Below are 15,088 nucleotides of genomic sequence, written 5' to 3'. Positions count from 1 at the left end.
GGTCTCTTGCGGTCTGCACACTGACAGCCCAGTACAGCAGACACCAGGATCCCAGGCTGAAGTACATCAGGCCCATCATTGTAGTGACCTATTTGGTGCTGGGCTGGGAAAGGGAACTATCTGCATCTCTCTTTAAGGACATTTCTGGTACATATCCAGTGGAGTGCCATGCTCAGAGGAGGCTGCCCATTCTAGCCCCCCGGAGGAAACATTACTGCTGCAGATAAGGATTAACTAGTGTGAAGAACAGGACCCCTGAGTCAAAGAGCAAATCTCCACAAGAGGGGACGGCTAGCGAGTGAGCTTCTCCCCCCAAATTCAGCAGGGGAGCCTTTCAGAGCAGCATTCAACCCAATGTGTGTGCACTGCTAACAAAGTGGGGTGGACTGACAGCCCGTCCACCCACTCCCCAGTACCAACCTCTTCAGGCCATGAAGATCTGTCAGCTCTCCCAGCTTATGCCGCACGGATTCCTCCACATCCAAGTCCCTGCCAGGGAGGGTCAGAAACACAGCAGGTGAGGCGGAGGCACATTGAAAAATGCATTGTTAACGTTAGTTTGCCAGGGATCCGTGGGGTCAAAGTCAGGACTAAGAGAGAGGCCCCCAACACACGGACTCCACCAAGCCAGAGGAAAGTCATAGAAGGCGGGAAAGAATCAGGTGTTTGGGGAGGAGAGCTGATGCCCAGATAGAGTGCAGTGCTGGGGGCGGTATAAACCCCTGCAGAGCTAGACGCAAGAGCTGCAGACTTCTTGCAGCAACTGTGTCAGGGAGCCTCAACTCTCCACGCGCGCCCCTTCTCCAAGGCCATCCTCATCTGTCATAAAGGCGGAAAAAGGACACATGCCCTAGTTTGACAACCCCGTGCATGTCACCTTTGTAGCGATTACACAGGGGCAAACGCAAACCTGGCTTAATTTTCTTGCCCCTCAGACGCCTCCCTCCTTCCTAGAACCTTGACACAGAAATTCAGGGCTGGAGTCTCTGTTGCCTTTCACCTCATGGAACTCTTTCCACCTGCGCAAAGTGACTGCAGAATGCAACTCCTCTGACCCGGTGGCACAGCGCACTCACTTTCCACAGGCGTAAAGGACAGTGTGCAGCCAATGGCAGTGGAGGACTGGGACCCATGTATATTACTCGGGGTCCACACAGGGATCTGTGAGGCTGCAGGAGTAATGCTCTCAGAGACCTGCCTCAGAGCAGGATCTCTCCACACAGACCGGTCTTGAGTTTTCGGCCCCAAGTTGGCATGGGTGTGTACGCTCGATCACACTCACCACATGTCCAGATGGAAGCTGGAATTTGCTTCATCATCAAACTCCCTGCAGGACACAGAATCAGAAAACGTTACTGCTGGGATTTTGAGAGGATTTGCACTCAGGCCACAAATATTAGAAAGGGAGGGTGAAGGAGAGAGAGATTAAAGGCAGGCAGCACCCCCGCCCCCGCCACAAGCTAGAAACAGTCTAGGGCTGGGGTGTAGCTTTGTGTCAATGAATGAAGACGAGTCAGGCCCCTGGAAATCCTCGTTATTACAGCTGGGCTATCACAATTGCTCTCTAGTTCACTCGGGGCACTCCCACCCACAAACCTGGACAATATGCTCCAGGTGCTCAGTTTGTGTTCTGATTCCTAGAGTGGTGGCAGGCCTTTGGCTGATTACCTCCAGATTTTTCTGGCTTGCCCAAGAATACTAGAAAGAGAAGCCCCCAGGCTGCCAAATAGGGAAGACACAGGGCAAAATTATTCATAGAAGATCCAAGGAAGTCCAATCCCTGCAATAGACCTGGCTTGCTGGACAAGAGCCAGATGCCCACTGAGGCGTATCAACTGCAAAAATTAAAAAAACCCACATCAGCTGGTCTCAGAGCCCGGGTCTACAGAATTGGATTCATGGGGCTTGTGCTACGGTGCTAAAAATAGCCCAGCCCCTTTGCTGGGTCTCAGAGCCTGAGCTCCAGCCCGAGCAGGAATGTCTATATGGCTATTTTTAGTGCCAAGTCTGTAGACCCAGGCTCTGAGACTCATTGCCAGGGGTGTTTTGGTTTTGCAGCATAGACTCATAGACTCAGACTCTAGGACTGGAAGGGACCTCGAGAGGTCATCAAGTCCAGTCCCCTGCCCTCATGGCAGGACCAAATACTGTCTAGACCATCCCTAATAGACATGTATCTAGACATACCTTGAGAGATCATTGCACCTCACTTTTCCATTGTCTCCAATTTCTTTACCAGGCTAAAATGACACAGGGAGATTCTGCTCTTTCCAACAAGCAGAGGCCTGTGTTTATAGCACAGCATCCTGGTTTGTAATCCTGCTGGTCCCTCCGCCTCTCACAACCTACTAGCAACATTACCTCCCAGTTTATGTCAATCACAAAGACCAAAGTTTGGACCTAGATTCCTTGACAATGGTTCTTGCAAGCGGAGAGGAGACAGCTGTGGCAGCAAAGAAGGGACAGGAAGGGGCAAGGGGGAGACCTACAGTATAAATGTCTCATTCCACACAGGAGTGAGAGTTTGATTTATGACTTGGGTGCGGTGGGTCTGGTCTTCGGGGATCAGGTTTTTCACCACTGCCTTTAATGGCTTCTTGTTCTCCGGATGGGAGCTGCTGTCACTGGAAGGCTCCTGTCTCTTTGATTCTATCCCCAGCAGGCAGTACGGGTCGCTGAACCCTACAACCATAAGGCATTTTAAAAAAAAAATTCCTCCAACAGAATTATCTATTGTGACAAAATGCAACACCCAACGTCTGCCTGCCTCTCAGGGGGATGGACAATGCTAACAATATTTTGCACTGGGCATGTTCAATCTGAGAAGCTCAAAGCGCTTCACAAACATTAATTAATCCTAACATCACACCTTAAAAATAGGGAAACTGAGGCACAGATGGGCAACCAACTTGCCCATGGTCAGACAGCAAATGTGAGAACAGAACCCAGATCTTTTGGCTACTAGTCCCCTGCTCTAATCAGGTACATATATATGTGTGTCATCCATCTAATCACACTTACCACTGACATCTTTACCCAGAATGTCTTTGGCTTGCTTCACAGTCACTTTCAGACAAAAAATGGGTTTCTGGAATTAAAAAATAAACAAAAAACAGCTCATCTCACCTGAAGGAAAAATCTCCATCGTATGCAGAAGTGAATGGGTGTTTGATGTTTTTGGAAACTCCATGATAAAACAAGGAAGCAGCACACACTGTTTCACTATTGCCAACCCCACGCACTCAAATATCAGGCCCCAAAAAATCATGAGAAAGTGGCTGAGAAAAGATCTTTTAAAAATAACAAATTTGGAGGTTTGTTTTTTTTAATTTGCCTTCTGGGTTTTTTTTAGCTTTTATGGAGCACTCAGGTCATATTTCTCCACTACCAGGAGGACTAGAAACTTACTATTTAAAAAAAATGAAAGCTAATTCTCACATAATCACGTGACCAGAGGCGACTCCAGGCACCAGCGCAGCAAGCACGTGCGCGGGGGGGGGGGGGCGTGCCGGTTGCCTGCAGGAGGTCCGCCAGTCCCGCGGTTTCGGCGGCAATTTGGCGGCGGGTACGCTGAAGGCGCGGAACCAGTGGACCTCCTGCAGGCGCATCGCCGAAAGCCGCCTGACTGCAGTGCTTGGGGTGGTGAAATACATAGAACCGCCCCTGCACATGACTCCAGAAAGCTGGGAGTTTAAGGCAAACATCAAGCATCGCTCTCCCCTTCCTTCCTCTCTGCACACATCTGCCTGCTGCCATTTTGAGTCAGCTTTTGTGGCAATCCCTTCTCGCCAAGCCGTCCCCTTGATGCACAGCAGCCCTTCAGAGCAGTGTAGGAAATGCAACTGACCATTCACCAACAGTGAAACTGACCATACATTGTGCTGTCAAGTGCACAAAGTACTGTAAATAAGCAGAGGCCTGTCTTTATAGCATAACCTCCTGACCTGTGACCCTGCCAGTCCCCTTCAACCACTAGCACACATTATCTCCCAGACTGCATCAATCATGAAGACCAAAGCTTGGATATAAATGAGCAGCAGGGCCACAACATGTTCAGACACTGACAGTTTCTCTTTTAAGGATACGACTGGAAAGTTGCAGACGGTCAGATCCCCTCAGCACCAGGCGTGACTCTCTTTAGCTATTTTTTTTTGCTGTCAGAGGTCAGTGCTGAGAGAGGTGGCAAAGTTCTCTCGAGATACAAAAACCATACCCAACCAACAATACTTTCAGTTGCTTCTGAGCCCTGATCCTCTCCCACCTCTGCACAGAGGGGAACAAATTAGTCATTGAACTGCCAAGGGACTAAAGAGGAACCTGCTCAGTCACCTTTTCCACTCATGGAAGCTGTGGAAATATGCGGTAGAGTGGGCAAGGCCAAAGGAAGCATCTGAGGACAAGGGACTTATGGGAAATATTGCCCCCAACTCCTCAGCTCCAGGTCAGGTGCACAGAGGGTCTCTCTCCTCCAGCATCCACTCCCTCCCATGGGGGAAGCAGAGATGGCTCCTGACAGAGCTGCTGCTGGCCACCAGGCTGCATTCCGTAATTCCACTAAGGAGCACTGAGTGGGAGGGAACATGCCCCATGAGTATGTCAACACTGAAGCTGGAGATGTACCTTCCAGCTCAGGTCGACATACTCGCGCTAGCTTTGATCGAGCTAGCAGGCTAAAAATAGAAGTGTAGCTGCCATCTTGGACAGTGGGATGGGCCCGGGTCCCAGACAGGACTGTATGCGGTGCAGCCAGCCATGCTGCTGCCCACACTGCCACAGCTACACTTCTGCTTTTAGCACGCTAGCTCATCTTCCTGAGCTGGAAATTTCACCTCCAGCTCCTGTGCAGTCGTTCCCACGGTCTGGCTACTACCTCCTTTTCATAACTGGTCTTTCATCCCCACAGACTTTGCAGAGGGGACAAAAGCTGACAGGTAGGGGGGATCATCCCATATAAGACACCTACCTCTTTCCAAAATCTCACTCTGGCTGGTTGGTTTCCCTCCTTGCTCCCCAAAACATAAGACTTTAATCTGGATTTGATAGCAATGACTGTCAGTATCAAAGGACAAACTTGGACTATGGATAGTCCACCCGGGCCTTAGCTAACCAGCTGCTGTCCTACCTAAACAGGGCACAGGGTTTAGGACCAATCCTTGGGGATAGCCATATTAAACATACCTCTGGCATTGACCTACCCTCTGTTTGTTCCACATAACTGAAGCACTGAGGTCAATAGCACATGTGCAGGCTATAGATACATAGGCCATGTCACCTGAACATGTTACCACTCTGTAGAATGGGGAATCCCTTGAGTTCTTGCTTCAGATGCACTGCCTTGGGGTGGGCACACACTTAAGGGATGATGCCTGTATCTATCACACATTCATGTACACACATGAGCTGACCCTGCTGAGCTCAATGGGAGTTTTACCTGGCCCAGGCCCACAGAGGGAAGTGACCTGGCACAAATCCTGCTGACATTGCAGGTGACTGTGGAATAGAAATGTACGGCGCCTGCCCCTACTTATGGGCGGTGTGATCTGGGGGAGATGAGCAGACTTTACCTCCAGCTCTCTGACCCGCTGCAGTATAACGTAATGCTCCTCCGGCTCCATGCTGAAGGCCTGTTTTAAATATTACAGAAGATATAGGGTTGGCTTTATAACAATGGTACCTGGGATACATCCAAGGGCTTCCCATCTGGGACCACTACGCCCTTCCTCTGGGAGCCAGCTGGCACTCACAAAGGGTTTGATGGGAAAGGAGAGAACAGCTTAAATTAAGCCTAATCAGGACCCAGACTCCTGAACACTTGGGTGCAGTCCAGACAGACTTCCTAGCCTGTCCCTCCCCTACATAATGGCTTCTTCCCAGCCAGATTGCTCCTCTCAGCTGCACTTCCGTCCCCAGCCTCTGAGCAGACTCTGCTGCCCTTCCCCTTCCTCTTCCCTGGGGCTATTATTTTCTTCCCACTCCCAGGTACCCGACCCTCCTGTGACCCTGCTCAGGTGGCTGGCTGGTGTGACTCAGCGCTGCCCTGTGCTGCAGACGGCTGCTTTGACTATGACTCACACTTGTGTCCAGCAGGCCCCCTCTAACTGCAGGAGCTCGGAGAAAAGATTCATGTCTTATTCCTGCTTAGAGTGACCAGACAGCAAGTGTGAAAAATTGGGACAGAGGTCGGGGGAGGGGCAGGGGGTAATAGGAGGCTATATAAGAAAAAGACCCCCAAATCGGGACTGCCCCTATAGAATTGGGATATCTGGTCACCCTATTCCTGCTCTGCAGAGCAGCCCCGGCAGCTGCAGGGATCTGAAATATGGAGAGAAGTGCTCCCGCTCAGTGTGGGACAGAGGGAACTCCAGGGTTAGGAGCATGGAGGGAGCCTCTTCCCAGTGTGGGACTGAGGGAGTTTTGCAGGCTAGAGGAAGAGAGAGAGCCCCCACCCTAGGGCAGGATACAGGAGCAGCTCTAGACATTTTGCCACCCCAAGCATGGCGGCATGCCGCGGGGGGCGCTCTGCCTGTCACCGGTCCCGTGGCTCCGGTGGACCTCCCGCAGGCATGCCTGCGGAGGGTCTGCTAGTCCCGCGGCTCCACTGAATCCGCGGGACCAGCGGACCCTCCGCAGGCACGCCTGCAGGAGGTCCACCGGAGCCGCGGGACCAGGGGACCCTCCGCAGGCAAGCCGCCGAAGGCTGCCCGCCTGCTGCCCTCCCGGCGACTGGCAGATCATTCCCCGTGGCATGCTGCCCCAAGCACGCGCTTGGCATGCTGGAGCCTGGAGCCACCCCTGGCAGGATAGCAAGAGGACAGGAAAGTAGGGCTGGGTTTCAAGGAGCTGCTGGACTGCACTCTCCCTTGACCTGGATGGGGATGGACCCAGGGACTGACCTTTTGCACATATTCATACAATTCATTGGTATCGGCAACATAAGCAGGTTCGGGCTTGCCCTGGCGGTGCAGGATGATGTAGAGAACCTCCTCGTACAAGAGGTTGAGCTGCAGGGAAAGAGGGTGACAGGTCACAGTCAGCTCCTCTACTAGACGTTGTGTGAGCTAGTCTCTGGCGTGCTGGATGACGTATTTTCTGGGGCAGGGTGAAGGGTGTGTGGACTGTACCGTTAAATGTTTCCTCCATAAAACACAAGGGGAAACGTGTTTGCTCTCCTTTCACAAACTGCATCTGCTGCCCAGAATAAGCAGCAGGACATACTGTCTGGAAAGCTCCTGGCCATGTTATCCCATGCCTCAAATCAGGCCTGTTATACTCCCCCTTCAGCATTGGCCCAAGCTCAGTAGAACACACTTGCTTTTGGGCAGCTTTTACAGCACTGCACTTCCCTGCTATCAGGAACAGCTGAATCTGGAGCAGGCTAGTAGCGACTGGACACTGTTATAATGAAGCCTAGTTCTACAGGTGTTTTGTCAACATGGCAATTGCCACTAATTAGCCTCTTTGTTGGTAGTCTCCACAGAGGACTAGTTCTCGGTAAGGCTGGAACCTGTGCTGAGGCACATTGCAAGGAAGCTTGCATTGCCACTGCCTGTTCATATGGATAGAAAAAAGGACGTCCATATGCAGGGCTGCCAACCCTTTTACCAACACTCCACTGATTAAAGAAACAATGCCAGACTCATACCTCTCGCCTGGAAAATCGGTGGGACAGGTCCATCTAGAAGAAACAAGAAAGACACGTTTCCATTTAGTTTTGATGGCGTAACACAGGGGTAGGCAATCTATGACATGTGTGCCAAAGGCAGCATGCGAACTGATTTTCAGTGGCACTCACACTGCTTGGGTCCTGGCCACCGGTCCAGGGGGCTCTGCATTTTAATTTAATTTTAAATGCAGTGTCTTAAACATTTTAAAAACCTTATTTACTTTCTATAATATACAACTAAGCTATTGTTGTATGTACTTATAGAAAGAGACCTTCTAAAAATGTTAAAATGTATTACTGGCACACGGAACCTTAAATGAGAGTGAATAAATTAAAACTCGGCACAGCACTTCTGAAAGGTTGCCGACCCCTGGCATAATAAAACCGTTTTTTCATCAGATGCTTTTTCTGAGAATGCAACAAGGCCAGAGGTGCTTCATTCTCCTCTCTGCATGTTTTAAAAAACGACATGTAGATTGTGACAGATGCATCAACTTCCTCCAATAGCTGTGTTAAGTGGATGGAGCATTGTGAGCTAGGGATTGTATGGACTTCCCTGGAGGCGGGGGACCTCAGCCCTTCAGGTGCTAGGACAGCAGGGTGGTGATTAGGCAAATTCACTCAGGTTTAACACCTCCCAAGAGGCACCAACATTCAAGGAGAGGCTTGCATATACTGCTTCAAACCAGTGTCTCTAGAGAACTAATAGACAAAAAAAGGTCTTTTAGATATATAGCCTGAGTTTAAACTGACTCAGGCCCTGCTTTTGCATCCAGCAAAAGGACAGGAGCTTTTGTACAAGGGAGGCCCCATTCCTCCCTGGGACAGGTTAGAAGGATGTGACTCATTCTTGGAGGTGCTTGTTCTCAGTTGTTATGAACTTGTGACCACAGGAAACCCTCTTGGTGGCATTTGAAGGACTGATCACCTGCCAGAGCCCTTGCTGGAGCTGGGGTGATCTCTGGCAGGCTTATTACCATACATGTAGGTTCTTTGATTGTTTTTAATGTTTTCTCTAGGATGCTTTTGCCTTAAAAATAAATGTGCTTGTTTAGGAAGAGCTGTGTTGTAACTTAACAGGGGGCAATTACACTGAGGAAGGGAAGCAAAGCAGACTTGCTTAGACAGTCTAACTTGCTGGGGAATTCACAGTGTAGTCAGGGAACTGTGATGCCTGAACATAACCTGGTCAGCAAGGAGAGAGAAACATGACTCCACCCAAGAGAGGCAATGGCGCGGAGTGAGAAGCCTAAGAGTGGATGCCCTCGGTGGACCCTAAAGGGGAAAATACAGGTGCAGGTGTCCTGAACTGCGACAGATTATTTTGGAGAGGCTCAAGAACATGCATAGCCTGTACTTCTAGATCAGCGGTTCTCAGCTTTCCAGACCTCTTTCAGGAGTCTGCTTTGTCTTGCATACCCCATGTTTTGCCTCACTTAAAAACTACTTGCTTCCAAAATCAGACATAAAAATACAAAAGTATCAGAGCCCACTACTGATGAAATATTGCTCGCTTTCTCATTTTATCACACAATTATAAAATAAATGAATTGGAATATACTGTACTTACGTTTCAGTGTACGGTACACAGAGCAATCCAAACAAGTCATTGTATGAAATGTTAGCTTGTACTGGCTTCCTTAGTGTTTTTTATGTAGCCTGTTGTAAAACTAGGCAAATATCTAGATGAGTTGAGGTACCCCTGGAAGACCTTGAGAACCACTGGTCTAGATAGTCTATTGGCATAGTTACACACCCTCTTGGAAAATCTCAACCCTCCAGGGCCTACAGGTGCTGTTCACAGACTCATTGCCTAGGGCCAGACAACTAACTGCTCCATCACAGGACAGCCACCTCACTGCACAAGGCTTTGAAGAGGTGCCTTTAGGGCTGTACTCACAACTCTCTGAGGCAGGGGTAGGCAACCTAAGGCACTTCTGAAAGGTTGCCGACCCCGGCTCTGAGGGATAGTCATGGGTCTAGACAACAGGCCCTTCACAGGGGGTTCATATCACTGTAAATGCCAACAGAACGTCACAGGCAGATGGGCAGGGCCATACACAGTGTGGTCTATGAAGTCATAGGGCCCGAGCAGTGTGCCCATCTGAGCCCTCCTGCACGAAGCACAGCCGTTCAAGCTTCAATAGTCTGGTCTGGAAAGTTTGAGCATAGCGCCTCCACCATGTCAAACATACATAGCCAACAGGACCAGGCAGCAAATCAGAGGCATGGCAGTCACGCCTCACTGGAACTCACAAAGACCCAGCCACTTTGCACTCAGTGTGGGCGAGTAAACAAGAGCCCTGCACCATACAACTGAAACACCTGGAGAAACAGCAAAATAGAAACTTACACCCTTCCCATGCAGCAGCCAGAACAAACCTTTCTGAGGTTTCAGTTTAACAAGGGATTCAGGCAGGTTCTGCACGCCCTAGTAGGGTTTGGTGTGGCGACGAGGCGTGGGGTGTCTAACAAAATACTCCTACTTGGCATCTGTACTGTGCAGCACTTTCCCTATCAGGGCAGCTCCACCCAATGGATTTATTTCAAGGGGGCAGTGAAAGCCACCTGGAGGGGAAAGGCAGGAGAGGGGGACTGGGACATACTACCCAACAAGGTCCCATGAATCCCCTAGTCAGCCCCAGCTCATCTCTCCATTCCCCAGTCAGCTCTGCAAGGGGTAGAAGCAGACAGGAGACAGTGAGAGGATGTGGAGCACATGTAGCTGGGCTCAGCAACCTAAAGCAGGTGCAACCATTGGGTATGAAAGGAGGAGGAAAGCCAGCAGCAGGCATCTGGTGGTGAAGAGATTTGAGAAAGGGAAAATACTACTTGTCTCCCAAGAAAGGAGAACATTGATTTTTAAATAATTGCAAACTTGTATTGTATCCCAGGTGAGGGAAGGACTTTCTTTCATTGCTCTACACAGAGGAAGAGTGTAGTTTGTTTTTGTTTGGGGATAGGCTGCTCACCCTCCTGGAGAGAGAAAGCCCACAGTGTGACAGGACCCAATCCCCCCACCCCTGCCCGGAATCCTTCACCAGGAGCATAATGGACCTGATAAATTCTTGGCAGCAGCAGGTCAGAGACAAAGTCTGTATATAATTTTTTAAAAGGCTGGATAACTTTGTGACCAATAAACACTTGTAACTAGACAAGCCAAGATAAGTTGAGGAGGACCTAAGTCTCATGCTTTCAGGTGTCAGTTTGTTGGCTCAGGAAGGAATTTCCTTTCCCCCCACACTCACCATCAGAAGAGCAGAACTGACCACCTGGTTGGTGTCCCTAGCCCTGAAGCCTCAAATAGTGGCTACTGCTGAAGGACATATGGTCATTGGTATGACCAATCCTATGTGCCTAGAGAGTGCAGCACATTCTTCACTCAGGTCCCGAGTTCAATACAGTTAAAAGTGAGGCCTTTACGGAAGCACCAGATGCTTCTCTAAGGAGATCTGGGATCTCCTGGTACTTCTGAATGTTTCACATTCTAGTCTGGTGGTGCTATTGTGAACTTGTGGACACAGAAATCCATTCTAAACAGGCGGCTGTTCAACACTGGGAACAAAAAAATCCCCCATCAGGAGGAAGAGACAATTTCTTCCAATTCAATTATCCAGGCCAGTAATGATAGCTGATCAAAAGTGGCAGGAGAGCCCTTTGCTACAGACAGTTCCTTGGAATCCAGCATTCATGACGCCAGGATCTAGAGTTCAGGCTTGGAGCAAACACATCTCGACTCAGTTCAGGAATTACTGGCAAGGGACAGATACATTCAGAATAGGAGAGTTGCTAATGTGGCATTTGAGCCATGTGGTATATGAATATCTTGTTCTATTCATTATGAAGGTCAGTCGTATGCATGATTGATCCAAAAAAGAACTAGATAAGTTCATGGAGGCTATGTCCATCAATGGCGATGAGCAAGGAGGGGCAGGGACGGTGTCCCTAGCCTTTGTTTGCCAGAAGCTGAGAGTGGACGATGGCATGGATCCCTTGATGATTACCTGTTCTGTTCATTCCGTCTGGGGCACCTGGCACTGGCCACTGTCAGAAGACAGGATACTGGGCTAGATGGACCTTTGGTCTGACCCAGTGAGCCCGTTCTTATGGTCTTACGATGAAAGAAAGGACAGATGAGATTCTCAGTATAAAGGTTTGGGGAATTCCAGGGATTATGGTGCAAGGTGACTAGAGGCTTCTTTACAAATAAATGACTAAGATTTGTAGAAAGGAGCCACTAACCCCCACACTTTCTCTGTACAGCTTTTTTTCCTAGAAACACCATGATGTTTGCATTTTATTGTCTTGTCACACAGTCAGTGTGATTTCCCTTTGAGACAGTGTTGTTTTGGGTTTATAAAGTTAACACAGAAAAGCCAAGAGGACATATAAATCCTAACTGTGTTTTCCAGGAAGGAAATTTTGTCCAGGCAGCATCATTATGTTGCTCCTTGTTGATATATGGGTGCCTCCTATTAATGGAGAAGGGATAATAATAGTATCTGATCATCTGAAGGTTACACATTTGACTTTTGCTATGAACAACAACAAAATGTTTAATCTCTAGTATCAAGCGTTGTTTCCTTTATAATACATGGGTCATGATAACGTGGTGGATCCTATATTGCAGCGGGGCAATTTTTGAAAACTTTTAACTTTGTGCATTATATAAAAAGCAACTCAATCAAACCCCAAAATTAGCCATGGCTCTGGATCTAAAACACCCAAGCATGGCGCACGTTTGGATCCGATCCAAGTGGGACATCGATCTGGTCCTTTTTTGTTTAATGGGTGGGACCAGCACTTCTGATCCCAACAACCCTCAAACTTTGCGGAAGTTCAGCTTCCAGCTTTGCGGCTTAAGCTCATTTCTAAACAAAATGGGACCTTTTCAGCCAATGTCCTTTCCTCTGCCAAAGCCAAAGATACCAGCAAATCCTCATAAGCACCAAGTTATTTCTCTTCAAAAAGACTTCTCAGCCTGGTAGTAGGGGCCTGTACAGGGATTCTCAACCTTTTTCTTTCTGAGGCCCCCCCAACATGCTGTAAAAACTCCACAGCTCACCTGTGCCACAATAGCTGGTTTTCTGCATATAAAAGCCAGGGTCGGCATTAGGGGGAACAAGCAGGGCAACTGCCTGGGGCCCCAGGCCACAGGGCCCCCCGTGAAGCTACATAGCATAGGCTTCAGCCCTGGGTGGCGGGGTCAGAGCCCTGGGATTCAGCCCCATGCAGTGGGGCTTTGGTTTTCTACCCTGGTCCCCAGCGAGTCTAATGCTGGCCCTGCTTGGTGGCCCCCCTGAAACTGCTTGCGGCCCCCTAGGGGGCCTCAGACCCCTGGTTGAGAACCACTGGGCTAGTGCACACCCAGCTAATTCAGAAGGTGAGTGGGCCTTCATTTCACAGATATTCACTCACTCAACCCACAGCCCGAGAACTGAGCAACACATTCCTAGCACGTAGCATCGCCTGATGAGCGGTGATTTCACCACCAGAAACTGGGTGATGAGGTTATGTTTTAACTGGCCATGGTATGGTTTAAATTCTCATGTGGCCTGTAGCATTAGCCTCGCGTTGCAGCACCATAATGACTAGGTACAAGAAATCAAGCGTGGGACGGTTAAAGGACAGCGTGAAAAAGCATTATCACATCGCCTTACAAGAGATCAGGTTCAAATTTTCCTTAGGCCGCAAGTGAAATGAGTGTTCCTTTTAGCGCAGGGCTCAGCACACACATACGCACATCACAAAACCACCATTCAGTTTCACCAAAGGCAGCCCCCACAGCTCAGGAAAGGTCCAAGAGCGAACTAGCAAGTGATGGTAAACACGAGGGCTCAGTAGAAGAGGAACGGCAGAGGTGTAATAGCTGCATAATTTACAGGATCGGTGTGGTAAAAAAAGAGATGGAAACAATTTTTTTAATAAAAAATTAGGGCCAAAGCAGAAGTATTTGACTGAAGTCAGTAGTTACACCCAGGATGAATTTGATCCTTAAACTATATATTTCTACCCCTATTGTTCCAGTCTGCTAGGTTATCCCTGGCAAATAGCAGACGACAGCTGGAAGCTGTATTTCGCTCTTTGGTTCCTGAATAGCTCTGCTTGCAATGATCCTCTCTAAAAGCAGCACATTCCAGCTTTTGCAGCCTCCCGCACCTTGGAGCACCTCCAGTCTTGGAACCACTGCATTTATATTGTCCCCTACACCGTGCTTGAAACAGAGTATTGTCCTTCCCCTGGGGTCGCTGTAGCAGAGTGTAATGACCTTTCTCCCAGACCCTCTTTCTGTGGATCAAAAGCCTCCCACCCCTCCAACCATCCTTCAGGCTGAACCACTAATGCAGCACTGTTTCAAGCACAAATGGAAAGGCCTTTGTTCTTCCTCAATACAATCACTTATCCACTGGACCCCAGTTCCACTTCTTCGCCAGTCATAGGCTGCAGCGGGGCTGTAAGAGGGGAGAGGAGAAGCTGCTTTTGGCTCGCTCTCTCTCTCGACACTTTCACGGCTCCCCATATAGAAACAACAAATCTCTTTCTTTCTTGCCAGTTTAACCCACACCATCTCCTGGGTGTGGTGTTCTGTCCCATCTAGTGGCACCAAGACCACTTAGAGAGTTCAAATGAGTCTGCTTTACAGCCTTAGCTAACAGCCAGTTGGCTTTTAGCTCATGTGGTAGAGCCTCATGCTTTAAGCTCCCAAGGCCCCTGGTTCGATCCTGCCACTGCTGACCAGGGTCTATCAGCGTTGCCACCCACCTATAGGAGAAATAACTTGATTAATTCGATAGGGTGTTTTTATGCTGGGGTTGGTTGGTTTTTTGTTCTTTTGCTCGTTTGTGTGTGCATGGAGATTATTATGGAAAAGCTAAGCTGAAGAACCAGAATCTGCATTTAGTGCAGAATGTCCTGAGGCCTGTGGTCATTCTTGTCTCTAATGAGAGGGAGTTCCACAGCCTAGGTCCAGGTCTTCTGAAAGTCTCCTGCATTCATGAGCCTCTCTTGTTAGTGGACAGTTTCATTGGTCCGGCAGAACATACATGATGTGGAAAATCAGATTTGCAGAGGGACAGGTTACCTGCCAGATAGCTATGGCCAATCCCATGGAGGGCTTTGATTATCAGGACAGATTAGCTTGGGGAGCCAGTGCAGATAGCACCTAGATGCGGTCTCAGCAACCTTTACGATGAAGTACCTAGACTGCTGTGTTTTGCACTAGTGGGAGATTTTTCCAGAGCACATGGCTTTGAGCTGCAGTAAGCAAGCCTGCGTAGGATCAGCTGTTGTACAGTCTTTGGGCTTGTTGCAGGTGGAAATGGGTATTTTTAGCTGCTAGTGCTACTTGGGTATACAGTAGCAGTGAGGAGCCCAAAAGGACCCTAAGACTGTGGATCAACAATCCCAGGGCAGACGCCCTCAACT

General features: G+C 49.1%; 1 protein-coding gene across 4 annotated transcripts in view; it reads right to left on the bottom strand.

Annotated features, from left to right (window-relative positions):
- The window catches only part of UNC13D (unc-13 homolog D), a 50,997-nt gene that overhangs the window by 25,428 nt on the left and 10,481 nt on the right, over positions 1–15,088 (bottom strand). For all 4 annotated transcript variants that reach the window (XM_030535059.1, XM_030535058.1, XM_030535057.1 and 1 more), the window contains 7 exons: positions 7,643–7,675; positions 6,894–7,001; positions 5,565–5,624; positions 3,022–3,088; positions 2,490–2,682; positions 1,283–1,327; positions 421–489 (listed from right to left, as the gene is read on the bottom strand). In XM_030535059.1, coding sequence (XP_030390919.1) covers positions 421–489; positions 1,283–1,327; positions 2,490–2,682; positions 3,022–3,088; positions 5,565–5,624; positions 6,894–7,001; positions 7,643–7,675 — 575 coding nt within the window. The remainder of the gene's footprint in view (positions 1–420; positions 490–1,282; positions 1,328–2,489; positions 2,683–3,021; positions 3,089–5,564; positions 5,625–6,893; positions 7,002–7,642; positions 7,676–15,088) is intronic.

This window comes from Gopherus evgoodei, chromosome 15 (assembly GCF_007399415.2).
Source record: "Gopherus evgoodei ecotype Sinaloan lineage chromosome 15, rGopEvg1_v1.p, whole genome shotgun sequence".
Classification (NCBI taxonomy): domain Eukaryota; kingdom Metazoa; phylum Chordata; order Testudines; family Testudinidae; genus Gopherus; species Gopherus evgoodei.
This window is presented reverse-complemented; position numbering and strand designations above follow the sequence as displayed.